Source organism: Poecile atricapillus, chromosome 5 (assembly GCF_030490865.1).
Source record: "Poecile atricapillus isolate bPoeAtr1 chromosome 5, bPoeAtr1.hap1, whole genome shotgun sequence".
Taxonomy (NCBI): Eukaryota; Metazoa; Chordata; class Aves; order Passeriformes; family Paridae; genus Poecile; species Poecile atricapillus.
In genome coordinates this window covers 41,302,723-41,330,064 of record NC_081253.1, presented here as the reverse complement: position 1 = coordinate 41,330,064, position 27,342 = coordinate 41,302,723, and the positions used below count along the sequence as shown (strand labels likewise).

At 51.7% G+C, this 27,342-nt stretch overlaps 1 protein-coding gene across 1 annotated transcript; it reads right to left on the bottom strand.

Annotated features, from left to right (window-relative positions):
- Positions 1-6,716: 6,716 nt before the first annotated feature.
- LOC131579788 (aryl hydrocarbon receptor-like) lies at positions 6,717-26,329 on the bottom strand. The gene is made up of 11 exons (XM_058840188.1): positions 26,119-26,329; positions 25,834-26,021; positions 16,553-16,659; positions 12,990-13,079; positions 11,996-12,119; positions 11,626-11,756; positions 10,828-11,030; positions 10,632-10,741; positions 10,271-10,412; positions 8,343-9,906; positions 6,717-8,230 (listed from the first exon to the last, which is right to left on the bottom strand). Exons 1-11 carry the CDS (start codon positions 26,157-26,159, stop codon positions 8,075-8,077), a joined length of 2,856 nt encoding a protein of 951 aa, XP_058696171.1. The 5' UTR covers positions 26,160-26,329; the 3' UTR covers positions 6,717-8,074.
- Between the last annotated feature and the right edge of the window lie 1,013 nt (positions 26,330-27,342).

The following is a 27,342-nucleotide window of genomic DNA, read 5'->3' as shown; positions in this document are numbered from 1 at the left end:
GCAAAATGAAAAGCATCAAACAATCAAAGTGAAGCCTGAATGAATTAAGGCTTAACAACTCTAAAAAGGCTCGCTTGTTAGACTAAGAAAGAATTGAACTTAACATCCACAATGTTAAGTGAACTTTCAGCCGATGCGAGTAGTGTACATCATGCAGTGTTACAAAATCGAGCTGCAATTGACTTTCTGCTCTTAGCACAAGGACATGGTTGTGAGGAGTTTGAAGGCATGTGCTGCTTGAATCTTACTGATCATTCAGCTTCCATCCATGAGCAACTACAACAGCTACAGGATGGGTTACATGCCCTGAAGGAAGATAGTGACCCCATTAGAAGTTGGTTCACCAGCTGGGGCATCACTGGATGGTTGAGGTCTCTTGTGCTAGAAGGGGGATGGACTTTACTTATAATGTTAATTGGGATGACAGCTGTAAGTTGTATGTTATCTTGTCTTCATAAAAGTATAGAATGAGTCACATCCAAAGCCTGGTTTGTGCAAAAAGAGAAAGGGGGAATTGTTGCTATATTTTATATATTAGTAAAGGCCTGTCTGCACAAACCAGTCTTTGAAATAAGTCGTGATATTAAAGGCTAAAGTCCTTGAAACCTTCCTGCAGAAGAGACAGTAATGAAAAACAATATCTTTGTGTACCGGAGAAAAAATGTAAACCTGTGTGCATTAGCCAATGGTAACTTGCTTAGCCCGCAGACCCTGTAAAACCCTATATAAGTGTGCTAAAGATAGAAATAAATGGCGTTCACTTTTCCTTCTGTGAAGGGCTGTGAATAGCTGGCGGTCTCTCAATAATTAAGGCTATGCCTTGAGGTCATGAAATTTGAAGTTCAGAAGGAGATATGTGGTCCTCACAGTTGTGATGTTAACTCGTGCACATCCTGTGGAGCACAATAATATGCACTCTCAAGGAATTTTAAGACTTCCGTCTTGCTTTTTCCCCCAGCCACTTTCAGAGAGGCTCTGGGGGAAAAAAAACCCTTTATTCTTTGAGATATTCCCTTTTCCCATTAAAAAAAAATAGGCTTTGGTATTCAATAAGATTTTGTAGTTTTGAGCACTGCCTTCTACCTAAGCAAAGTCCTTTCCCTTCAGAAACAAGATAAATTCAATTCCAAAGCAGTCAGCCCTCCTGTTTCACCCAAAACCCACAAATGGACTTGGAAGCAGATTTCTGTCTCCAAAAATGTTCAGGGTTTGGTTTCCCAGTATTTTCATGCAGCCAAGTGAGCTGTTAGCACCTGGAGATCTGATCCTGGAGCAGCACAGCTGTGTCCTAGCAACTGCCCCAACACACTGGGAAATGTTCCCCAACCCTGATGATCAGGATAACCAGGAGGAAAAGCAGAGCCAAGGGGATACCCAATGCCTCTGGAAGAGGGCCAGCAATGCACCACACTGAGCCTGTTCCTCAGGGCAGGCAAATCTCCTCCTCCAGGGATGTCACCGGCACTCAGGCTCCCTACCTCCATCCCAGAAGAGAGAACACCCTGGAAACCAGATGGGATGCAGCCACCTCCTCTGTGTTTCGCCCTTTTGCAAATTGACTTGCTCTGTGCCCATCTCCTCTGCTTAATTGATCATCTGCCCATGCCCAGAAAACAAATTGTTCCCCTGTATCATTCATAATGTGCTCCAAATAAAGTGTGTTTCTGACTGAGCAAATGCCCTTCGGGGGTACTTTAAATTGTCACAGTGCATAAGGCTTTCCCAGAAATCTGCCTTTTTATAGTACTCACTCTCCACAATGGCCCCTGGAGCCACACTTAATCTATGTCAAGGCATGTGGAGCCTTTCTAAAACAACCTGGCTAGGAAAGTAAAGCTTGCTTTAAACAGAGGCCTTTCCATCCTCCTTCTTCCCCCAAATCAGCTGGGTTTTCCTTTTCCATCCTGAAAACAAAGATGCAAACTAAATTCCAAAGAACGTCTGTTGATCCAGGTCCAAGAACCCACCACAGCAAAGCACTGCCCAGCTGAAACTGGGCAAGGGTTTAAATCCTTGTAGGTATGAAGACCAGAATTCAACTCAGCCTTGCTGCTCGAGGAGCATTGCTGAAGTTATCAAGGAGGTTGAAGCCATCCGGAGCAATTAGCCAGTGTGTCCAGGAGATATGATCCTTCTAAGTTATTCCAGACCCAAGTACAGTACAGAAATACTGCTAGAGGAACAGACAGCCCTGCTGATGAACAGGGAGGAGCTCAGATCTGAGCTTCTCTGCGGCCTACTCATGTATTTCCAGGACACAGACCCAAACCAAGCATCTCCCAGGAGAGAGAGCTCCCATGTTTCTTTTTGGGATGGTTTCAGGGAGCAAGGAACTCCTCAACATAGGGAGGCATGGATCAAATGCTCCAGTTTAGTCTTTAAATCTTCATATTATGGAGGGGGGAGATAACCCCCAAACCCAACAACCAAGCCCAAGGCCCAGAGCCCTTGCCAGGAGCCCCAAAATGGGCAGCAAGGCTCTAAAAAAGGCTGCTAGATGTTGAGCAGTGTTAAGGTCTTTCCCCTCAATTGATGCTGGCAGGTTCTCACCACGTGGTCCTGCCTTGCTCAGAGCCAGCAAGGGTAGATTTGGAGCCTGGGCTTGGCAGGATATTGCAAAAACTGGGATTAGAGCTGCATCCCAGCTGGAGACTAAAATAACTATGAGATTACCTCCACGGGAGCTCAGCCAGCATGGATGATGCTTGGCCTGTTCCTCTCCCAGCTTGCCACAGCCTTGCCTGGCCTCCCTTCCATGTTTCTTCAAAGCCTTCTTTGCTGCAGGAACTTCAGTCCTGCTGAGTGGAAAGAAAAGGCTGAGCTTCTCCTGTCTCACAGGGGCTGCTCTGCAGGCAGCCCCCAAAGGCCCCTCTCCATGCTGGGCTGCCCAGTCCCACTGCAACCCTTTTCCTGCCTGCGCTGGGAAAAAAATCCCTGAGCCAGATGCTGACAGGCATACAGACACCTCAGGAAAACAACTCCAAAATAAGCTGCAGGCAAGTACTTCAGGCTCAAGTCTGTAAACCCCAGGGTCAAACCCCTAAGTCCAGCTTTTTTCACAGAGGTGGGAGAGGAGAAGCAGAGGCTCCTGTCCCAAGGCAAAGGCACCCTGGGAAAATGAAATTTATCTCTGTGGGATTAATTGAGCCACACAGGATCAACTGCAATCTGGAGAGCACCTCAGGAGAGTCCAGCCCAATGTTTCTTGTTATGCTCCATAAATTAGCTCAAGTAACTCTCTCCATTCACCCCACAGGAAGGGAACAGGATCTGAGCAAAAGCCAGGACCTTCCCAGGCTGCTTGGCACAGCACTAGCCACACAGGTTTGCTGTCCCTTCTGCCCCTGAGGTGGATGCACAGCTCAATCCACCTTTGAGCTCCTCCTCTTTGAGTGCAGAACTCCTATTGCTTCCCGGATCCTTCCCTGCCAGGCTCTTCTCTCTGCAGGGTAATCCCAGTTATTGGCAGTGCAGAGGGCCAAGGTGCAAATGGGTTTCCTTCTCCCTCAAGAGCTCCCTTCCTCTTGTGTGGCCAGGCCACCATCAGCCTGGGCTGGGATTTTTAATACTGAAGATACTTCAGACTCTATGCAAGGGGCTTTCTGGCATGAAACTCCCTGTGAGGAGGCAGCAAGCTCAGAGGTGCAAACTGTTCTTGGACAAGCTTGAGAAACACATTTCCTCCTCTGGAGAGCCAAACCCACCAGAGATGTCTGCAGCAGCTGGGGCTGGAACCCAGCACCAGTACAGAGCACTGTGCAAGGTAGATGAGACACTTGGTCCACCTGTTCAGCTTGGAAATCTTCCTGGATGCACTTGAGGGTTTAGCAGCCACAGCTGGCCAGGAAAAGGGGAATTAAGGACTGGGAAGGATGGTGAAATTTAAAGCAGAGTTGGGACACCATGACACCAAACAGCCCGGGAACACTCCTCTGCTCAGTGGAAAGGCATCTGGGAGACATCAGCAATGCAATAACAATGGTACATCTGTTAGCAAGGGCTCACAGCTGCAGAGCAACAGCCCCCCTGTCAGCAGAAGGTAAGGAATATAAAATATAAACCTTTCTAAACCCATCAAGGAAACTGAAGTAAGTTTCAGGGTAAAATAACTAAATGAGATAAAAACATTTCTTTTAGAACCTTCCAGTGCCTAAAAGGGTTCCAAGAGAGCTGGAGAGGGATTTTGCATAAGTGCTTGGAGTCATAGGACAAGGGGGAATGGCTTCCCACTGCCAGAGGGCAGGGATAGGTGGGATATTGGGAAGGAATTGTTCCCTCTGAGGGTGGTGAGGCCCTGGCACAGGTTGCCCAGAGAAGCTGTGGCTGCCCCTGGAAGTGTCCAAGGCCAAGGTTGGATGGGGCTTGGAGCAGCCTGGGATAGTGGGAAGTGTCCCTGCCATGGCAGAGAACAGAACAGAACAGCCTTAAGGTTCCAACCTAAACTATCCTCCAGTTTGGAATTTCCCATTAGATTTGAGATTATTTTTTGAGGCACACATATTTATCAAACAATACAGAAAGTTGTGGCCCATTCATATCAAACTCTCCTAGGTCCAGAAAATAACAATGATGCCAATATCTGATGATGGTAACACCACCACCACCACTGCCATTATTCCAAAGCACCTGCTAGCCATGTGCAGGTCCTTCACCCCAGGATGACAGTTGATGTGCTCCATCATTCTTTATATCCTTCCAGCCAGGCTTGGAAAGTCTTTGGACCTATTGAAAAGATACACTAATATATTTTTGTGGGCAGGTGGCTGCTGTCTGAAGTCCATTGTACTTGAAATCATGGGCACAGAAGGTTGTGTAGATGACTGACCACTCAACTCTGCAGAAGGAGTTCCTATAGCAATGTTTTGATGTGGCCCCCTATTAAGAGACTTTATGGTTTGTCAAAATAGTTTTTTTTTCTAAATTATGTAAACCAAGGTGGAGCGTGTCTCAGCTGTTACTCCAGGAACACACTGGTTAACTCTATGCTTGCTGTCCCAGGTATCCCCAGCCAGGCTGCAGGACCAGTCCATGGCTCTCCTGTGGTCCAGAGCAGGAGCTCAGCATGCTCTGGCACTGAGCAACAGCCAGCAAACAGGACACGGGCTGGGTGTGAACAAACGGTGGCTCCCCATGTGCTCCTTCATCTCTATTTAATGCAGGAGCCATCACAGCACATTCTGCTCTGCTGCCCACGGATTCTGGCCCCATCTATAATGGATGGTGCACGGAGGTGGTGTGGGCAAACACCAGGCTGAGCTTGTAGAGAAATATTTACCTTGCTCTCTGCTGCCCTGGGGCCCAGGGATACATCCTGGCCTCCGTGATGCCAGCTGGGGACCGGTGCTTTCAGGCTCACGGATGCAGCCGGTATCATATGTAACCTTTCCCAGCTGGTGTGAGACAGGAGCCCCCTTTTGCTGCAGGCTATGTGTCACATGTCCTCATCCTGGCTGCAGGAAGGGAAAGGGAAAAGAGACAAACAATAAATGCCCTCTGCTCTCCTCCTCCTGCCCCTCCATCAGTGCATCTTACCCTGCTGCAAGGAGCACTACAGCTCCTCCTGCTCTTTCTTGCATGGAGCTGAGCCTACAACCACACAAACATCCCCAAACCCAAGCACACTGTGGGATTCTTGGAGCTGTCCTTCGCAGGGCCAGGACTTCAAGTGATCCTTCCAACTCAGGATATTCTATGATTCTCTATCTCCCCATACTCTTCCCTTGGCCTCATCCAGCTCTTGGGGATCAATATGCCCCATGGGACTCTGCTACCTCCAGATGTGCAAACCAGAGCACAACAGCACAGCTGCCCAACTTCCCTTTCTTACCACCACAGCTCAGAGCAGGCTGCAGATGCTGGGGTGATGAACAGAAGCATCTCCCTTACTGCAGCAGGAAGTTTTTTCTCCAGCCAGGCTCCCTGGGCCAGCCCAGCATGTCAAAAATCAATGCCACAAGGCCCAGGGAGCAGCTGGCATGAGGATGGGCATGAATTATGGATGTGCCAGTCTGCTTTGGGAGCAGAGGGCACCTCCCTCCACAGAAATGATGGCTTGTGCTCCACAGGCCTCACAGACAGAGTGCTGGACAAATCCACACTGTGCTCACTAAAACAGAGCCCTGGTGACACAGCCAGCAGGGTTGCAGTGTTCCTGAGGTCACCTGGGCTGCAGGGAAGCTCATAGTGCTGTGGAGACACGTGGCAAGGAAGAGGAAAAACCCACTGGGGCAGTTGGTCATGGAACACCACCACACATCCAGGACCTGGCTCAAGGAGAAAGTTTGGCAGTGGTCAGGTTGTGCTCAGCACTTTGGACTCAGTTGGAAGTCACCGAGCTGCAGACCCAGGGATGCTCTGGTGCCATCCCTCCATCCCCCTCAGCGCAGGTGGTGCTGCCCAGAGCCAATTCCTCTGAAGGAAAAGGGAGGAAGAGGCAGAGTAGGACACAGAAACCATAAAAGATCGAATGCTCCCAGCATATCTCCATCAAAAATTCAGAAACATTACAAAACTGCCTTGTTTTGCTAAGGAAAACCAGGTACCAGGTAGGGGTGGGAATGTTGGAAAATTCAGCATTCAGAGAAAACAACCCTGTGTTTTCTCTAGTTTCCAGGTCAAAAAACAGCAGTGCAGGGGAAAATAATCAGCTCATTTATCTTAAAAAATGTTTTCTATTACATACTAGAAACTATATATAGACACTTTATAAATACACATTTTATATTTCAATACGTCAACATGCAACTTTATATACATATAATATATATATTATATAAATATTGTACATGTTTTTTTAATACACTCACCCTTCTCTGTCAGATTTCCCCATTCTTTTCAGACACTCATAGTAGGAGCTGGCAGATGGACTGTGTGCATCCCAAGGGCTCCAAGTGCTCCTTGGGATCCCTTCCAACCTGACCCATTGTGTCCCAGGTAACCAGTGGCAAGGCCTGAGCTCCAGTGCTGCAGCCAGCAAACCCTGACTTGCTCCAGATTGGGAAGAGACACAACCAGCAAGAGAAACATCAGGGAAGATCTCCAAAACCATTTATTGAAACAAAACCAATAGGAATCCGCATGAATCCAAAGCTGGGCAAGCAGGAGGAGAGATGAGCTTTGCCAGGTTTCTTAAAGAATCGCTGTGTTTCTGATCTTTCAAACAACCTCTTCATCCCATTCCACTGGACACTGCTTTGGGATGGTAAGAGGTTGTTTTTTCCTTCCACTGGAGTGGCATAAAAATAAATCTGTCAATTCATATTATATACACACATATGGGCTGTGTTTTTTTTTTTTTTTTCCTGTGGGAAGATATCACTCTCTCAGTACTTACTTAATAGTAGCGTTATACTTACTTTCTTTATCTTACTGAAGTTTCTGGTTTTTAACTGAAAACTTTGAGACTTGAAGTCTGAGGGTACCTGAGAGGCCAGCACCCAGGGAAAACCAGCTTAGGAGCCAACCTGGGCATGTCTTGTACAGTACACAAAAGCCAGGGTGTTTGTTACAGGAGCTCTAACCTGGATCCCAGACACTGGGAACACCTGGGACACAGGGAAAGCTGGGGTGGGGAAGGAGCAGAGCAACACAAGAACACAAAACAGGGCTGATTTTCCTTATAAAAACAGGCAATATCTGTACAACATGGCCACAGCCACTGATATCTGGCTGGGATGGCAGGAGATTTAATACCAGAGGTGAAAACATTTTCTGTCTCTTTCTTTAGGACATGTGAGGCTGGTATCCATGCTGGATCATGTATGTAAATACAAAGTTTTGGTTGTACTTGTGGGCTGACCTGCAATCACAGCTCAGATTGCTCCAGTGCCCTGGGAAATCTGTCCTCCAGCCCTGCTGCTGTCCCACCCCACACCAGGGACATCAAGACAAGAACAGCACAGGGAGCAGGATGGTGGGAAGTTGAGAGAAGAGCAAAAACCCCCAGGTGACCCAAAGCAACCAACATCAGTAGCACCCGCAGGATGTGGACAGCAGTGGGGAAGGTTTGTTATCTGCAGCTTGAAGGCAGCTCCTTCCCCAGGGAACAGTCCTACTTTGTCCATCCCTGTCTCTCCTAGAGACAGAAGTCCCCTCTGGAGGCGTGAGTGGGATCTGGCAGCACTTCTGCTCGGGGCTGAGGCTGGCAGGGCAGTGCCAGGCTTCCCCCTAGCACGGGGTGGTCTTGGGGCAGTCCCATGGGAGAGCTGGGCAAACCACAGCTGCTGCAGGGCTAGGAGAGACAGAGAACAGTGGTGAGGCACTTTGCAGAGGGTTATTAGCACTGGCTGGGCAGATTCCCAGCACAGAAAACACAGAGCCCCAGAGTGGAGCAAGGCCCTTACCCAGTGCCTGTCCTCCTGGCTCAGCACAGGGGCTTGTGTCTGATAGGAATTCAGAGTCTCCAAAGGGCTGCTGACACTCCCCAACTGCCCTGCAGCTGAGCTGGGGAAAGGGTGCTGAGGCACAGAGGGACCAGGGCTCAGCTGCTTTTCAGAAATAAGCTGGTAGGAAGGGGGAAAAAGCCTGGGGTACAGAGCTAACTCTTCCCAGGAGTCTCCAGTGCTGGCAGCTTCCATGCTGCATAATCCATTCAGGTTCAAGTGCTGTGGGGGTACACCAGGCCCAGGGCCCAAACAGCCCTGGGGCTGGGAGAGCACGTTTTGGCTGAGGCCATGAATGCCAGGCTGAGCTGGAGAGCCCAGCAGTGGGCAAACATAGTCCTGCCATGGGCTGGGCAGTGGAGAGGAGTTGGGGCTGTGGCCACACACCCCATTCAGCAACAAGTGGCAGTGTTTTGGCCGGCTGGGCAGTGCCACATGGTCCTGGTACTGGCTGGACAGGGGGAAAGACTGATGGGCATCCTCTTGGAGGGGCTGCACGGCTGGGAAGTCTCCCTGCAACTGCTGGGCCCCGAGTATTTCCTGTGGGCAGTGGGCTCCAGGGGCTGAGCTGGGGGCCCTGTCCCATGGGGTGCTCTGTGCTGGCTGGAAGTGGAGCACAGTCTCTTCCCTGGCTGGTCTCCACTGGGAGCCACTGGGCAGCTCTTCCTGCTCAGCCAGCTCTGGGAGCAGCCCTTCCACAGCACTGAGGGGCTGCTCCCACAGTGGGCCAGGGGGCTGGCCCAGGGCAGTGCTGTGCTGCCCTGCACCCTGTGCCAGGTGCCACCTCGAGTCCTTGTTCTCCATGTGGCATGCAGAAGTTCCTCCCTGTGGGCTGGGGGGCATGCCTGGCAAGGGACAGACCTGCTGCCCTCCCTCATGCTCATCCACCAGAGGCCTGGGGACGTAGGAGAGATTCTGGTTGCCGGCCAGGCTGTTGTTCAGGGACAGGGACTGGTCTGGGTCCATACTGACCATCACCATTTTCTCATCTAGCAGCAGGAGCTCCAGGTCCTCAGCATGCAAGCCCAGGCCCTCCAAAGCACTGAAGAGCTTGCTTGAACAGAGCTTGTCACTCTTAATTGAGAGCAAGTCCATGGTGGCCAAGAGAGAGTCCTCCTGCTGCAAATCCAGCAGCTTCTCTTGGAGGCTGCAGCCCCTTGAAGAAACTGGAGCTGTGCCCATACTCCAGGCATCCCCTCCTGCGCCTGGCAAGGACTCGCCCCCGAGCTGGAAAGTGCTGCTGAAGGAAGGGTTGGGAGGGGAAGCTAGGTGGGAGGCGTACACCACCTTGTCCTGTCGCACCACGGCGCCCAGTAGAGACCTGGGGTCAATGCTGTTCTTCTGGGAGTGCCCTACATGGCTGCAGGAGGGCTTCTTGGACTTGCTGGGCTTCCCTTTGCTCTGGAAAAGGTCGGGGAAGCCTGGGAGAGAGTGAGAGCTTTGGTATAGAAGTGCCTCTCCTGTAGCAAAGGTAAAGGGAAGATGCATGGACCGCTTCCGAAGGTGCTCTCCTCCTTCTTCATCTCTGCAGGCCAGGAAGAGAACACTGTGGCTGACTGCATAAACCCACCCCACAAGTACTTCTGTAACAGGCAACTGTGATCTCCACAAGCCAAAGCCCCTTTGCTACAGCCGGCATCCAGTCACACAAATACACACACACAAAACCCAAACATCTGCAGCATAATCAAGCATCACCCCCCGGCTGAGGGGTGGCCTTGCAGGCAGGGATGTGGCTGAACAGCAGCAAGAGCAGCAAGAACAGAATCCCATGGCTGCTCCTTTAAAAGGCACAAGCAGCAATGACAAACCCAACATCCTGCCCTGCTCAGGACATCCCAGAGCCATGGGAAAAGCCAGGCTGTGCCCATGCCAGCCCCAGCACGTACACAAGGGGTCTCTGTGTGACCACAATGTATTCGGGTTTGCCATTCTTGTAGACGAGCCGTGCGTTGGCCTGCACCCACTTCCAGCGGTTGTCCTTGGTCAGCAGCCGGAACACCGTCAGGCCGCTCTCCCCCGTCTTCATCACTGCGGGAGGAAACACGAGGGCTGTCACCATGGCACACTGCCCTTTCCAGCTGGAAGCATGGCTGGCAGGCACAGGGGACACTGAGCAACTCAACAACCCTCACTATGCTCCACCCCAAGCACCTGACAGGAGCAGCACAGCAAAGCATCGTGTACCAACGTATCTGCCCCACTCCCAGCTCACTCATCAGCACTGGTGACCAGGGAGGGGACTCTTACTCCTGACATGGTTCTCAGCACAGTACAGCGTGTCAGCAGTGTGGACAAACTGGTACCCGGTACCACACATCCGCAGCTCTGCCTCGGTGTAACCCAGGACGATCTTCCCCCTGTGAGAGACGCAGAGCACACCCAACTCACAGGCAGGGCTGGGGTGGGATGTTGGGAATGGAGCACTGGAAGCTCTGCTACTTACTTGGCATCACACGCCAAGGGGGTGAAGTCCAGCTTGTGCTTGGTCCTGAAGATCATGTTCTTGGTTCGGACCTGCAGGATGGATGGGGGCTGCAGGGGTGTGGAGATGGCGAACAGAGCAAGCTGGGGGGCCAGGGCAGAGCCATCTTCAGACCTTTTGTTCTGCCCTTGAAGGAATTTCAGCCTGCCTTGAAGGTTTAATGGCTGGGAAGAAAAAAAAAATCTCAGTGTCATGCAGAGAAGTGAGAAGGAAGAGAGCTGCAGGGAAAGCAAGACATCTGTCTGCATTGTTGGTGTAAATAGAATCATCGAAACACAGCATGGTTTAGGTTTGGAATGACCTTAAGGACCAATCCCTCTGCCATGGGTAGGGACAACCTTCCACTGTCCCAGATTGCTCCAAGCTCCAATGTCCAGCCTGGCCTTGGACACTTCCAGGGATCCAGGGGCAGCCACAGCTTCCCTGGGGACCCTGTGCTCTCCAGTGCAGAGAGGAAGAGGGATGATGACCATCACCTACTCGATCTTAAGACATGCTTTTAACAGAAAAACCAAGCAAAGCACAGTGGGAAAAGCACGTTTGTTCAAGATTCAGCATTTCTGAGGAGAGGAACAAAACTCACAGGGAAAGGCTGTAGGTACAGGCCAAACCTAGGAAAAACAGGGCAAGTCTCTTGCTGAGACAGGTGCTGCACATGGCAGAAGGGAGCACGGGATCTTTCCATGGGGTGGTTTCAGAGGTGGTATGAACCTCTGTGGTAAGCCTGCCCCTCTCTGGCTGGGGAGGGTCTGTACTCACCAGGAAGCCGGAGGAATTATCCAGGAGGCAGCGAAAGCGGCACACAAAGCTCCTCTCCAGGAAGGAAGAGTTTTCTGGGGGCAGCTGATCTGGCTTGTAGATGGCAGCAGAAGAGTCAAGACTCTTCCCCACTGTGGAAGAGAGGGACTCAGAAAGGATCAAGCAAGGATTCACCCCAGCGAGGGCTGGAGGTCCCCAGCACTGGGCACTGCAGCAGTTTGCAGAGCACAGGAACTCAGGGAAAGCCACAACATCTGGGTGAAGCTGTGGCCTGAGCCACATGGGTGCAGGTGGTGACAGCGAGCTGGGCTCCCAGCACCCCTGGGGAGCCACACAGCTCGTGCCATGCAGGATGGCAGCCTGCCTTCACCTGCTGGAGGAGCTTCACCCTTGGGAGTGACTGGTGGGTCCACAGACCAGTGGAGGTTGCGCCTGAACTCTGGCTGGTCCTCGGTGTGGATCAGCTCGAAGACGCTCTGGTGCATGACATCTGTCTAGAGGGGACACGCCACCTGTGAGCTCTGCATCCCCAGTGCCAGTTTTTATGTCCCACCTGGGAACAGCCCATCATGGCCCCACTGGTTTTATCTTACCCAGCTTCCCTGGTGCTCAAATGGGTCCCTGGTTAAATGAGGTTGGAAACTTTCCCTGATGTTGGCAGAAACAGACAACACATCTGGCTTTAAGAACCCCTTGCCCATGTTTGGCCTGACTTTCTCCCCCTGCAGAAGCCTAAAGAGCAAACACAGATTCTCTCTGACATCCCCATAACTCAAAATCCTAGTGCTGACTTATGAAATGAGATGAAAACATGAATTTGGAAACAAAACAGCAGCAAGGCCACCCCATCCCTAGACTATTCCCAAGAGAACAATGCCCTGGGACCTTCTCCCAGTGTCCAGGTGGACAGGTCTCATCTACCCCAGCTGCTGGGGACAGCCAGCTCTGTGTGGGTGACACCAAACCACAGTAGCTGAAGTAAGCCCCACTTCCCTGTAAATCTAGTGCTCTCCAGGTTACCTGGGTGCCCAAAGTGTTGGAGCCTTGTGGGATTTACCAGGATTTGAGTGGGTGCCCTAGGCAAACAGGCAAGGAACCCAGGACATCTCACCATGGCCATGAACCCTATGAAAGCCCATGGACATGGCTGGTAGAAAGTATTTACGGGTTGATGAAGTCCCTTGTCACCTACCAGTGACCACGTCTGGCAATACAGACTCCAAATTCCCAAGACCAAGGAAAAGCCCCAACAGCTCCCTGAGACCCTGTGATCCCTGTGGAGCCTCCTCCCTGCAGGGAACTTGGGGCTATTCTCCACCACCAAGGAAATTCAACGCTCCACAGCAAGTCAGAGTCCCACCAACCTGATGAAATCCCAGGTAGTCCTGGATTGTATGTGAGGAGTAAAATATCAGCCCTTCTGCTGTCACCACCAGCACAAAGCCATTGAGAGCCTGTAGGAGAGAGGAGATCAGGCCACAGTCACATCACTTTTCACAGTGACCAGGACACTGGTCACCCAAAGCCTGGCTAGCAGGCAGCTGAACCACCAGAGATGGCTCTTTCACATTCCTGCCCGAGAATATCCTAATCCAGACTGATGGAAAACTGTGCTTCCATCCTGGGAGCATTCACTCAGACTTAGCTTCAGACATTTATCCTCATCCCGTGCAGGGAGCAGATAAACACCTCTGAACTGCTTGCAGGATGAAAGTGGACACCATAAGGAACTGGTCCATTCTGGTGGAAATGAGCCTTTCCAACAGTCTTGAGGGCCTTGGCAGCCGTGTTTGGCCATCCTAAGTTCCAGAGAAGTGGTCTGGAGAAGGATCATGGTGTACCTGGACTGTCCATGGATAAGGAGCAAGGCCAAGGAAGGTGCTGTCTTCACTGCCCGCTCCCTCCTCAAGGTGGCCAGTGCTGAAAGGGCCTTAACCAGTGGAAATGGAAAAGCCACAAGCTAAAGCATAAGGGATCGGATTTAAAATTGCAGCAAAAACAATCTGATTTCTGAAAAGCCAATTTCTTCTTAGCAGAGGATTCAGGCTGAGTCTGGTGCCTGAACTTGAGGGAAAACCACAGAATCCCTGGGTGACCCCAGAGCACCTTTTCCATTCAGCCAATACATCCCAGAATTATTTAGGCTGGAAATCCCTCTAAGATCTCCACCTCCAAGATCACTTCCTCTGGAACGCTACCTGGCTCATGCACACCCCACACCCCTTAGGGCTGAATGCTGTACTCTGTTTTCACAAAATCAATACCCAAAGCTGCTGTGCCTGTGTGGGTTTGAAGCCCCAAGCCCTCCCCACACAGAAGAGCAAATGCAGCCATCAATCTGAAGTTTCCATTGCATTTTTAATGTTACACACTTAAGACATTGCACAATTTGCTGGCCCTTACATCCTCTCCTCAAGCTCCAGGATTGCAAAGTCAATATTCAAGGGAGCACTGGGCTTCCTGGCAGGAACAGGCTGAGATGATCTGAGCCTCTGTCTTACTGAAGAGGGACTCATTGCTCAGTTCAAAAAATCTGGGAAGTAATTTGGTTGTTTTCCCTGAGCTAAAAACCCCACAGCTGGCAGGACAGGACACATGAGAAGGGACCAGGGTGCTGGCTGACAGTGTCCTTTACACCTGGAGAAGACTAGAAGGAGCAGAGGAGCTTCCCTAACAGTTTGGGAGTGCAGCTCCTTTCCAGGAGCCCTGGCTTTCCATCCCTGCTCTCTGGCAGCAGGAAGGAGCCCCCAGGCAGAACATTGCTGACACAGGCACTGGCAGGATCAGGGAAGCACCCTCAAGTGCTGCAGGCACAGCACCAACCCTTGCAAGCCTCTGTGGCACAGAGCCCAGGGCTTTGGAGACCTTGTCACCCCCCTGCCAGGGCTAAGAGCAGCCCCACAGCAATACTCCCTGAGCCCAGCTGGCAGATACCACTCTCTGGCTCAGTGTCTCCAACTCTGAGAATCCCCAGAATCACCCAGCAGACACCTTCAAGTCCGTGATACTGCCCAAGAGCAAAGGCAGTGAAATCCCATGAAAACCATTGGTTTATTTTCCCAGAAGCTGAAGAGCTCTCACTGCCCTGGCACCACCACATGGCCATCCCTCCCTAAGGACAACAGATCCCCAAGGGGACACTCTGGCAGCACAAAGCAGGACCACTTTGGAAGGCAGGGCTCCTGCAGTTGTGGCTTTTCAGAGCCAAAATCATCCTGTACCACTAACCTGGCAGGAAAGCCACAGTGGCCGGCCCTGACCTGCTTCCCCCCCTTCATAATGTACAGACATCGGCATTAATTAGGGCCTGGCGTGTAGTCTCAGCCAAGTCCAGCTATTGTTGCTGCCAACTCCTGTTTCATTGTCCAGGTCAGAGTTTCTCCCCCCTCTCCTCCCCTTTATTTCAGGCACAAACACCCTCTCTATTTACTGGGGTTGATCTCAGTGTGTGGGAATCTGCTGCAGAGGTTAATTAGTGCAGCCAAATTCACTTTAACCCTTTGAGCAGCTTCAGAGAAGGAAAGGGGAAGAACCAGAGCAACCCAAGAGACAAAGGAAGTTTGCCCATCAGAGGCGACAGACCAGGTGGAAGTATGTTTGTAAGTATGGAGGAATGTTTCCTTGGAGGCACTGAGACAGACCTCTGAGCTCCTGCCACATCCAGGCTCACACAGACTCTGAGAGAGCTGAACCAGCTTTTCAGGCCCAGTTTGGTACCTCTAAAAGGATGGTACCTGTGGGAGGAGCTGATGAGCAGGACTTCAACCCCCAGCAAGTCCTGCTGAGCAGTTCTGTTGTATCCTGAGGGAAAACCCACAGGTTTCTGCTTATTAACCAGGCTGGCTTTAGTGCCTCTCCCACCAGACACAGAGATCCTCAGCTCTCAGGCAGGACAGTAATTACACGTTGTGCTGAGTGAGCGCTCAGACGGAGCGCTGGGAGCTGCCCAGCACACTCAGCCCATTCTGGAGGACAGCCAGGCAGGCAGGGTACAGTGCCACCGCCTGTGCCCGGGTGCTAGGCAGGCAGGGTTCAGTGCCACCACCTGTGCCCGGGTGCCAGGCAGGCAGGGGACAGTGCCACCGCCTGTGCCCGGGTGCCAGGCAGGCAGGGGACAGTGCCACCGCCTGTGCCCGGGTGCTAGGCAGGCAGGGGACAGTGCCATCACCTGTGCCCGGGTGCCAGGCAGGGGATGGCAGACGTGTCCTTGCAGGACCTCGTGCTGCCAGAGCCTGACCTCTTCCCATTCACTGCGCACAGTTTGGGGACAGAAGGTGCCCTCCTGGCAGCTCTGAACAAACCATGACAGCTGCAGCATCACCAGCCTCATCTCCAGCATCACCAAAGGAGACAACACAGGAAAAACAGCTCCTGGGATACAACCACCTATCCTGTGTTTAAGGGATGAGCACATGGCCCATCAGCAGCTAGCTGTGTCCTCAGTGTCACACATCACCTCCTCAAAAGCAGGGGAGACAGCCACAATGTTTTCTTCCCTGTTTTCACCAGCATTTGACCAATATACTCAAGTCAGGATCAGTGTGCCCATGTTGAAAACTCAAACACTTTGCTCAGTTTGGTTCATTACACCTCTGGCACATTTACACATGTGGGTGGAGAAGAAGAAAAGATCAATCTCCATGCCTGGAAATCCAGCAAGATGTTCCCTACATATAGACTATTTACAGATGGCATTTTTTTCCAGGAATAATGGGAAAAGCAGGGAAGAAGCAACACAATTTCTGCCCCAGGGAATTTTGGAGGTCTCAAATCTTTGCCCAGTGAGAAACACAGTGAGCTACACCACAAGAAATCACAAATCACCTGCCATCTGGGAAAGAACAGCCTGGTTTCAGGGTAAAACTCAAAGGAGATGGAAGAGGGACAAGAGGAAGATCCCATGAAGGCATTTGTGTGGAGCACTAACCTGTAGGAGCAGCTCACCCTCTGGAACCGCTGCTGAGCCTGGAGCCGGTCCAATGCCACAGGCTGCATCCATCTGGGCTTCTTTGGCACCAGGATTCTTCAGAGCAACTGCACCAAGGAAAGGGAAGGGACACCAGTGCTGCAGAAACACACGGCCACAAAAGCTGGAGTGCTGTAAAGCTGGACAGTAGCACAGGGGAAGCCACCACACAGTCACAGCCTTTTGCTTCGCCCCTCACAAGCGTTGACTTTAAGGGCATGTTTCCCCACCCCTCAAACACCCTCAGCTGTTTCAGTCTAGTGTTTTTTTCCCCCACTTCTTTGCCCAACTTTTAATAACATGAAAAAAAACTGTTAAAACCAGGGATCCTTAAAGCAGGTAGGCATCAGAGTCACTGAATTATGGAATCCTTAAAGTTGGAGAAGACCACCAAGATCATAGAGCTCAACCATTCCCCAGCACTGCCAAGACCACCACCACCAAACCATGTTCCCAGCTGCCACATCCACAGGTCTTCTGAACACTTTCCAAGGCAGTGAATCCACCACTGCCCTGGGCAGCCTGGTCTAATGCCTGACTTCTTTTGTGATGAAATTTTTCCCAATACCCAAACTAAACCGACCCTGGCACATCTTGAAGTCATTTCCTCTTGTCCTGGCCCTTGGTCCCTGGAGGCAGAGCCAAGCACCCTCCTGTCAGGGAGTTGTGGAGAACAAGAAGGTCCCCTCTGAGCCTCCTTCTCTTCAGGCTAACTCCCTTTCCCAGCTCCCTCAGCTGTTCCTCATCAGATTTGTGCTCCAGACCCTTCCCCAGCTCTGTTCCCTTCATTGGACGCACTCCGGCCCCTCAGTGTCTTTCTTGTTTGTGAGGGGCCAAAACTGAACAGAGGATTCAAGGTGTGGCCTCAGTAATGCCCAACACAGGGGACAGTCACTGCCCTGGCCTTGTGGCCACTCCATGGCCTTCCTGACCACCTGACAGATGCTGGCTAGCAGCAGCAGTCTGCCCTACACAGGGGGCATTGCAGCAAATCCCAGGATCAGGAATGAGCCATTTTGAAGGATACAGTTCAGTCAATGATATCTCGTTACAGTTCAGCAACACAGTGGGTTTACTCAACCAAATTAAGGCAAGCCACAGCTCACAGTGGGAGAAAAACAACACAGAAAACACATGGACCCAGACACAGACACCCGAGATCTAACAGCGGTCAGTGCACGATCCAAACACATGAGGGAATCTGTCATTCAGCTGAACTGAAGGATGTGCCTGTAAATTTTGCTCTGCACTCCCCAAGAGAACGATTCCTGGGGATACTTTGGTGTGGATAGTAATTAAAGGGTAAGATGACAACCAGTCTGTGCATGACAGGCCTATCCAGAGAACAGAGGAGCTCACAAGAAAGCTGGGAAGCCTCTTGCCAGCACCACAAGGACAGAGGACAGCATTTGGCCGCTGGTAAACCAGTTGCTCCCACTGGGATCTGGAGCAAAGGTGCAAAACACCAGCTGCAGCACCACTGTGGCCTGCCAGCGCACAGAAGAGAGCAAGAGCTCTCTTGGATCTGCCTTTCCCAGCTCCTGGACTGCAGGGCTGCCAGGCTCAGAGGCAATGGGAGCATCAAGTGGACTCTGAAAGCAACTGGACAGCGGGTCAGAAGGCAACAGCCATCAGCACGTTAACAAAGCCAGGCTCTGCAACAGACTCTGCTATCCCCGTGCTTTGCCAAAGCAGCTGCTGAAACTCAGCTCCTCCATCTCCATGGAGCACATCCTGAAGGATCTCAGATACTACAGAAAGCAGCTGTTCCAGAGTCAGGCTTTGGGGACAAAGTTCTTTCACCAGGCACAGGACCATCCCAAAGATCGACTTTGCTCCATAACCAAAGGCAGAGTCCACCCCAGTTCTAATACGAGAGAAAAACACGTGATACAGCAGCAATCCCGCTGCTTCTGGGAGCTCTGGGGAATTCCCCGAGCTCAGCCTGCCCAGACTATTTTAGGAGCTGGCCAGGGGTGGGCTGACACCAGGACTGAGGTTACAGCAGATGCTTGTAGCACTGTGCGTCAGGCCCCAGCCAGCTGGGGTGAACACGCACAGGCTGCTGTGGCCTCACTCTTCGCCACCCTGAAGGCCCACCCGGGATCCCCTGTCCAGACTGGAGCCTGCACAAAACCTTGGAGAGGGCCAGGCCACCGGGCAGAACAGCATGAGAGAGGCCACAACACCCAGGCGGGGCCCTGGGGTGTGGATGGAGGTTTGTGCCAGTGCCCTTCCAGCAACTCACTTTTCTGATCACTGGGAAAAAAATGCAGGAGCTATGAATTATTAAAGGACTCCAGATCTCCTCTGCGAGCTCCCAGCTCGCTGTGCTGGAGGTGAGAGATAAAAATAAACCTGGCTGACAGGAGTACATCTAAAGGTGCTGCCGTCTGCTCAGGGCCCTGGCTTAATGGTCTGATGTCGCACCTGCACACAGAACTCTCGATCCCAAGCACTGCCTAAAAAGAGGCTTTGCTATCATCATCTGGGCTGTGAGCCCAGAGGAGACACAGTAACAGCAGAGGACAGCCCACTGTCCTCTGTGGGGATGTCTGCCACCAAACAGGATCCAGCCACCAGTGTGTGAGAGATAAACCAGAATTTCCATGGAGGTTTCCCCACTAACTTCAAAGAGCACCTTTTCTGCCCGAGTCACCCAAGGACCCCCAAAGAAGACAGGCTCTTGGCTGTGGCCATGCCAGGCTGGCATCCTGCCCGGTGTCCCCCAGCTTTGTGTGTCCATAAATAACCCTGTGCAGCCCCTGGGGTCAGCAATTCAGCAGAACTGTCACAGCACATCAGGCTGATGGAGCAGAATGAGCCAGGGAACCACGGCATCCTCCCTGCTGTGTGTATCCTGGCCAGAGCTGGGCACCAGGAAAGGTGGTATACGCTCCAGACACAGCACTCTCCTTCACCTAGGGCACAAAACCAGGTGCAGCCTTTGTCCTCGCTGCTTAAGGGGGGACAGGCACTTGCAGGAAAAAAGATGGGAATAAAAAGGAGAGAAGTGGCTTTTTCTGGGCTCCCTCCCTCAGGCCACTGGTGTCACCTTTGTTGCTGGAGGGCGAAGCTGGTCACCTGAAAGTAGTGAGGCTTGCACAACTTTCCTGCTATTTCTTCCAAGAAACAGCTTCTGCCAGGACCTGCAGGCTATTTGGTCACAAACAGCCTTTTAGCTGCGAGTAAGAAAATCTCCATCTCAGGGAACGAGCTCCCAGCCCACGCCTGCCTCCTCACAAGAGGAGGATGCTCCCTGCCCTGCAGTCATCCTCACATGCGGTGCTCACCAGCTCTCTGCTGTCTGGCCCCGTGCTGTCACTAGGAGAGCAGGAGGGGCCACCAGGGCTGGGTTTCCTCCCTCCATCTCCAAGTGCTTCCCAGCCTGGAAATCTGTTTCACATGGTGCTGCAGGGACACCTCGCTGCCTACCAGGTTTGCCAGTGAACTCCTGAACCTGACAGAGCTTTGCAGACCTGGAAAATCTCTGCACCACCAAGCAGGAATTAACATTTTTGAGAGGATATCTCCCAGCCCCCTTCCCTACACACAGCAAAAGCTCCTGGTGAGAGCAGGGTTTCCACCAACCACTGACTGCAAAGGAGATAAGTTAAAACAACTCGATCCCAAACCTGCTCCAGGTGTTGATGAAGGAGAAGGAAACCAAACTGCTTCTTGACTCTTCAAGAGCTGCAGGAGAGGGCTGGGCCACCTGCATGGCCACTGTTAGTCTGAGCAAGTCGTGGAGAGGGGAGAGAGGAGGATTTTGGTAATGGTGTTCCCTACAAGCTTTCTGCCAAACACCCCAGCATGTACCAGCCACTCTGGGGGAAGGATTGATTGACTTCTTCACAAAACTGCCTTTTATCCACCTCTTTCAGTCATTTGTGCCAATCCCCTGAAGAGCTGGTCTTACTTCATGGTAAAGTCTCTACTCCCACGAGTGGATCTCCAGATCTCCCTTTCTCATCCACTTCTCCAGCTTCTCCTTGCTCACTGGCAGAGGGACCTGCAACTCTGCTGCTTGGTACAGCCCCCTCACATAAAGTAACCCCTCAACATTGCTTTTTTTCTACATTTCATTGCCAGTAAGAGAGAAAATATTGGAAATTCAGAAAACATCATATAAATGATGAGGGAAGTGGAGACAGATTTGCTGAGACCAAGCCACAGAGCCGTCTTCTCCCTGCCTTGCTGAACCATCACTTGGGTTCTCATCAGTGCTGTTCAAAGCCCATTTTCCAGCCACTGGCAAATACTTCCTGACCTCCCATTTGTTAAATCATAATGGATACCAGAGTTTTACTTAACTTCATACCTGCCACAGCTCCCTGTTGGCAAAAATTTCATTAAACAGATGAATTATTTATCCCTGCCTGAATGGTGTGGATATCCTACTTTCCAAGAACACTTGTGGTTAATAATGGATGGCCTCTTAAAAGATCTCCCTGCACTTTTAGAAGCAAGGCAGCCTTGACTACGTGTAGCTTTTGGTTGTGTCACTTGGGTCTCAAAGGGAGAAGCATGTGCAGGAGTTTAAATAAGGACAAAGACACAAGGACCTGCCAGATTTTCCTTCTTCCTGCAGCATCATCAACTGTTGGAAAACTCCCTCAGGAGCTTTAGTGTCCATCACAGAATGGTTTGGGTTGCAAGGGGCCTTAAACACAACCTGGCTCCACTCCCCTACTGTGGACAGGGACACCTTCCACTAGATCTGGAAGGATCATCCCAGCCCAAAGCCTCAGCCTGGAATTTCTTCCCACCCTGCTCCCGTTTGCAGGAGCCCTGAGACAGCCCAGTTGCTCATAAGCAGCCCCCAGGAGCCCCAGAGAGCTCCAGCAGCATTCCATCAGCTGGTCTCCAGAGAGCCAGGGAAAAACACCTGGCAAGGAAAGCACGCAGCAGAAAAACTGCCTACATAAGGAATGCCACAAGACTTCTCCACTTTAAATTGCTCCTCCAAGGTCAGCTCATTACCTAGGCAATAAAGAGAACAACAGTGCTCGAAGGACCAGGCTTTGTTTTTCTTAAACCAGCCCTTAGGCTTCACTGCTACAGCTCTCTGCAGTGCTTGACAAACAGCTCAGGAGGGAGGGCACACAAGTGAAGAGATGAGCAGCATTAGTCCCATGCACCCTGTCTCAAGCCCTCACCCCTAAGCAGGGGTTTCAGGGGCACAGTTATATAGTCTACAATAATTATATAATTAAAAGCACTTTTCCAGACTGACCCGATGGCAGGTCAGGCACTTTTTGGGCCACCACAGCTCCAGCAATAACAACCTGGGCTCATATCACAGTTCAAAGGGTGAGGCTCAGCCCCGAGTCAGCACACTGATCCTACAGCAGCCCCCAACGATTTAAAGGGGACAGTGATAAAATCTCCAAGCCCCCAACATCCACAAGAGTGTTATCTTTAAAAGATACATGGGAGAGAAAAACTGCTTGAGTTCTGGATACATGACCTTAAGCATGCAGAGCCCAGAACAACTCTCTGACCCACAGCCACAGACTGTGCAGCCAACAAGCCCCTCTGGCACCAAAAGTTTCTAAGGCCACAACACATGCCAGGGTGTTTCCCCCTCTCCTCCCAGCCAGGGAGCCAGGCAAGATGCTGCACACAGGCAGAGGTGCATCTGCATCTCTGAGGATCCTCACTTCAAGGTTAGCCCATTGCTATGGGGTTCAAACATCCAGCTCCTGCCACCACAGACTGACCTCTTCCTACTGCTCTTCCCATAGCTCATAAACCCCAGACTTGACTGAGAGTATCAAGAGTAATCCCGCAGGTCACTGAACATCAGGTGCCTATGACAGGCATAGGGGGTCCTGGGGACACCCAGCTGGCCCCTCGGGTAAAGTGAGTGCCCAGCAGGGGCTACACTCACACAGCAGGAAGGGCCAGGCTTGCTGTAGGATGGGAAGCACAGCTCAGATGACCTCCCCAGAGTGCTGCAGGAGCAAACAGCGAGAGACACTTCTCCAAAGTGAGCCCTTGGCTGTTGTGACATCTGCCAGTTGACTGCCACCAGGGGTGTAAGTGGCCCAAGCTACACAGATGGCACCCAACAGCCACATGACAAGGTGCCTTTGAGGCATCTTCTTTTTTTTAGTAAGAAATCCTCACACAGAGCAAGCCACCAAACTTTCCCCTGGAGCATCTTTCCTTCTCTCCCCCTTTCCAGGAGGTGAGGAAGGCAGAAGAGACAGGGACTCCTCCTCCCCAGCCAGCAGTATTTGCTGGGCCTTTGCTCCAAGGGGCGTAACAGGGAGGGATTAGAGGGGAGCAGCCCCGCAGGCACCACCGGGATAAGCTGCTGGCACACAGCTGGTGTGACACGCTGGGCACCCCCAGGGTGGTGGCACAGGGACAAGGAGGTGCCCTGCAGCACAGTCCCACCTCTAGCGAACCCCATGAGCTGAAATAGCCTCCAGCACGGCAGGGAGGAAGGTCAGGGCAGTGAATAAGAATTAGAAGTATTTGCTCACCAAGGTGGATAAGAAATAAGGCATTTGAGAGGACTGTTGTAGGGGAAGAGACTTGGATGGGAAAGGAGGAGGTACAAGCCTTTAAATCAGCTGGCACTGATGTTTGGATGGGAGCCTCAGCTTGGAAGCCAACCTCAGCCTCTTTTTTCCTATCTGCTGCAGGTACTGGGTTCTGGTCAGTGCTGCTTCTCCAGCAGGATGGATGTTGGATGGGCTGGATATCCTACCCCCTGGCAGGACACCTCTCTCAATGTTGCCATCCCTCCCATCATCCTGCTCCCCTCCTAAACTCGCCTCTTCCATGGTAAGCAAACACTTGTGTGAACTTGGGATTGCAAAGTCACGCAACGGGGAAAGGGAAAGGCACCTGGGAATCCCACAGAGGACAGCAGTGCTGTCCCATCACAAAGGGAGCCTCTTCCACCTGCCGTGGATCAGGAGGGGACCTTGGCTGTGATCCCTCCTCTCCCAGAGCTGCTGAACACACCTGGCACGAGCTGCTTCCTGCTTTGTTAAACTGGAGAGATTTGAGTGGAATCAGTCCACAAACACACACAGGATGCTCTTGTCCTCCGCTCTCCCAAAGCTCTGCAGAAAGCTACCAACCTAGCCCAAGGAAGGGTTTGTTTGGGTAAATAACCCTGTTGTTGGGTAAATGACCCTGCAAAGGCAGTGCTTGATGATGTCTAAACCACTCCAAAGATTAAACAACAGAACACTGAGCAGCCTTAAATCCTCTGATTCCTGTCACTGAACTGCAGGCAGAGAGGCAGCAGGGACAGCTTCCCTTGGGGCTATATAAAGAATAAAAATCCTCATGCCCCCAGGAAAAATGCATCCTTGTAAAAATAAAAGACCTTTAAGCCCATACAAACTTCCCCACATATCAGCTATGTGTAAACCGAGATGGTGAAGTAACATTAAAATTGATTAATAATTAATAAATCAATAATTATTTATTTATTCTGGCAGGGAATGGGCTGGCATAAACCTGCTGGGTGAATTGCTGTCAGCAATTGTGGACAACACCTGAGACCTGCTCCAGATGTTTCTCCTCACAATCCATGGCACCACATCCCAGGTTTTGTCCTTGCTTTCCCACAATCTTCTTTCAGGGAGCACCCAAACAGGGTGGATAGATAAATAACTAAATAAAGTCACTTAAAATCAATTATTTTGTTGATAAGCTTGCCCAGAGTTAAGGATTCTATTTAATTGTTATTAAGCTACTTGCATCTGAAAGGCTGAAACTTTCTTCTTTCCCTGCCACACCTGCCTCAAAGTCTATCCATCCTACAGCCTTGGACAAATGGGAAATCGGTGCTATGGAATTAAACCAGTCGGAATGATGGAGTCGGGGGGGGGAGGGGGCGATCAGGGGACGACCCAAAAAAACTGAGACTATCTCAGAACAGTAAATTTCCTCATACCTGGAGTGGCAAGGCAAACAACTCTCCCAACTCACCCACTTGCCAATCCTTTAAGCGAGGTTAAAAGAGTGGAAAAGGGGGGAAAAAAATTAAAAAGAAATCACTGAATATATTCAGTGAGAAATTGTGAAGTTTCTGTGGCCTGAAAACGCAGCATTTTCAAGCCACTGCTACTCCACCAGGAAACTCCAGGGATGCCTCAATGCCCTCCTGAGGGATCCTTGTAATCACAATTACAGTGTGGTGGAATGGCTCCCAAAATTAAAAGATTCCCAGAAATAAAAGGCTCCCATATCAGCTCTAAGTGCATCACAGGGAATTATTGCTCACTGCCAGCACAGCGAGTCTACCGTAACAGAAGGAAAAAAGTCCCTTCCATGGAGAAACTCCCCAACTGGGATGCACAAGGCTCTGGCTCACCCTCTGGCATAAAACAGAATTTTCTACTTCAGCTGAGCCCGCAAACAGAATCAGATCTCTCCAGATCCCTCCGATCCCACGGCAGCGCCGGACGCAGTACCAGCCTGGCAGCTGGAGATGGCACAGCGAGGAAATGGGGGCTAGAAAGGGGAAAAAGCAATTCTAGGGGAAAGAAACCAGAATTCTGAGGGGTAAAAAGATGAAATTTTAGGGCAGGTGAAGAACAAAATATTCAGGGGGAGGGGGAAGCAAAATTCTAGGGGGGCACGGCAAAATTCCAGTGGCATAAAGACAGGAAAGACACAAAATCCGAGGGGGTAAAACGCACCAGAATTTGAGCTGGAAAAATAAAATTAGGGTGGGAGGGCGGGAGGAGAAACTAAACCCAAAATTCGAGGGGGAAAATAAAAACCAAAGCAGCAAAATTCGAGGGGGAGAGGGAAATCCCATAATTCAAGTGGGGGAAAATCCGTCAAAATTCAAGGAGGGAAACACAAAGTGCGAGGGGGTGAAAAAAAACCCCCACAAAATTCGAGGAGGTATCGATGCGAAATTCCTGAAAGCGGAGGAAATTCCAGGGGGGAAAAAGCACCGTTCTGGAAGGGAAAGAAGACAAGTTTTTGATGAGGGAACCCCCGTAAAACTATGGGGAAGGAAACAAACAAACAAACAAACCGCTACAAATTCTAAGCTCTAAAATACTAAAACAAAAATACGCTGTGGAGGAAAACAAACGCACTAAATATTTTGGAGAGAAGGGGGGAGAGGAATTGCCGAGGGGTGTCACAGCCCGGAGGGGGGCACACAGCCGCAGGAGGAGGCAGTGCTGAGGGAGGAGGGGGCCAGGAATTCCAGGCAGGGATTGCGAGCAGGGGGAAGCGCTGGGACCATCCCTTACCGCCCAAGACGCTCCTGGCTCGCAGGAAGCCGGCGCTGAGGCGGAGCACCGACAGCTTGTCCAGCCCGGCCACCACGTCGGGCGGGAAGGGCAGCAGCCCCGCCAGCCGCTCCAGCTCCCGGTTCAGCCGCTCCCGGTGCCGCTTGGACGGGTTGGAGCCGCCGCCTTCGGCCGGGCCCGGCCGCGTCCTGCCGGCCACAACCGCGTTACCGAGGACTCCCCTCAGCCCTTCCCCGGGCCCCACAGCCCTTCCCCAGGCCCCTCAGCCCTCTCGCCCTCACTCACGCCCGCGGCACCGGCTTCCTCCGCCTGCGCCCCGCGTACATGGCCGGGCCGGCAGCGTCCGAGCGCCGCTCCCTCAGGGAGAGCGGGAACGGGAGCGGGAACGGGAGCGGGAATGGGAACGGGAATGGGAACGGCACGCCCCCGGCGAGGGGGGCGATGGGGCATGGACAGGGATTTAGGGCGGCAGGGGACTGATGTGTGATGGAGCTGGGAAGGGATTGGGGGGCTGATGGAGGGGGTTAATGAGGAGGTGAAAGGGCTGTGGGTGGCGGTGAGTAGGGAGCTATGGGTGGGTGGGGATGTGAGGGTGGCGAAGGGGAGGTACGGACTGGACCGTGGGTGCTAAGGGCTCGAACAATCCAGCCAGTGCTTTGCCAGCCGTGCGCTGAGCAGCCTGCCGGTGCAGAAGGGCTTGCAGATAAGGGAAAAGGCTGATAAGAGGCAAATCCTGCTAAGCGGAGAAGTCTTTATCATGCCAATGTCCTCCCTCACTGAATGGCTCAGCTGTGAAGGCTCCGTTCCCAAGTACGGGACATTCACACATAAGCTGAAGGTACCCTTCTCGACCGATGGGCTATAATTAATTTGACTGTGCTCACTTGGAGCAACATCTCAGAAGGTGTCGAAGGTCCCCAAGTGTCCCGTGATCCACAACATTCTCCGGTGTGAAGCTTCCCGCCCCAGGGGATGTTCCCACGTAGCCTCAGCAGAATATAAACCAAATGGACGTGGTGTTTGTCGGACTCTTTCCCTTCACCACTCGACGGGTGTAGTCTGCAGTCACCACCTCGGCAGCACACCGAGACACCAGCGGAACATCACGGAAATCTACAAAGTAGTGGTATTTTTCTCTGCTTAGTCTGTTTCTCTGTCACTTTCTCTCTACCCTCCTATCTTTTCCCTCTTCCCCCTCACGTTTACTGTTAAATAAAACTCCGTACTATTGGCGTTGGCATATGGTGTCGTTTACACCTTATTTCGAGCAGAGGCATCTCTGTAATAATTTTCAATAGTCGGATATTAACAGCCACGCGTGTCAGTGCTGAGTGTAATCCTGCCTGTGAGCCCCACAATGCCACAGGGCAGTTTGGGGGTGCTACTGTCGCTGCAGTGAGTGCTTGCAGTAGCTGGGACAGTGACAACATGAGTGTCACACGCCCAGCGCCCGGGCCAGGCTTTTCCCAGCACTTGCTCAGTTAAGGAGGAAATGGAGACATGGTTTCG

Excerpts from the sequence above, each read along its gene's own strand:
- LOC131579788 (XM_058840188.1), bottom strand. The coding sequence starts at position 26,159 with ATGTACGCGGGGCGCAGGCGGAGGAAGCCGGTGCCGCGGGC. Across the intron at positions 10,742-10,827 it reads CCCTTGGCGTGTGATGCCAA|GGGGAAGATCGTCCTGGGTT; the intron begins GTAAGTAGCAGA and ends CGTCTCTCACAG. Across the intron at positions 9,907-10,270 it reads GTCACACAGAGACCCCTTGT|AGATGAAGAAGGAGGAGAGC; the intron begins GTACGTGCTGGG and ends CCTGGCCTGCAG.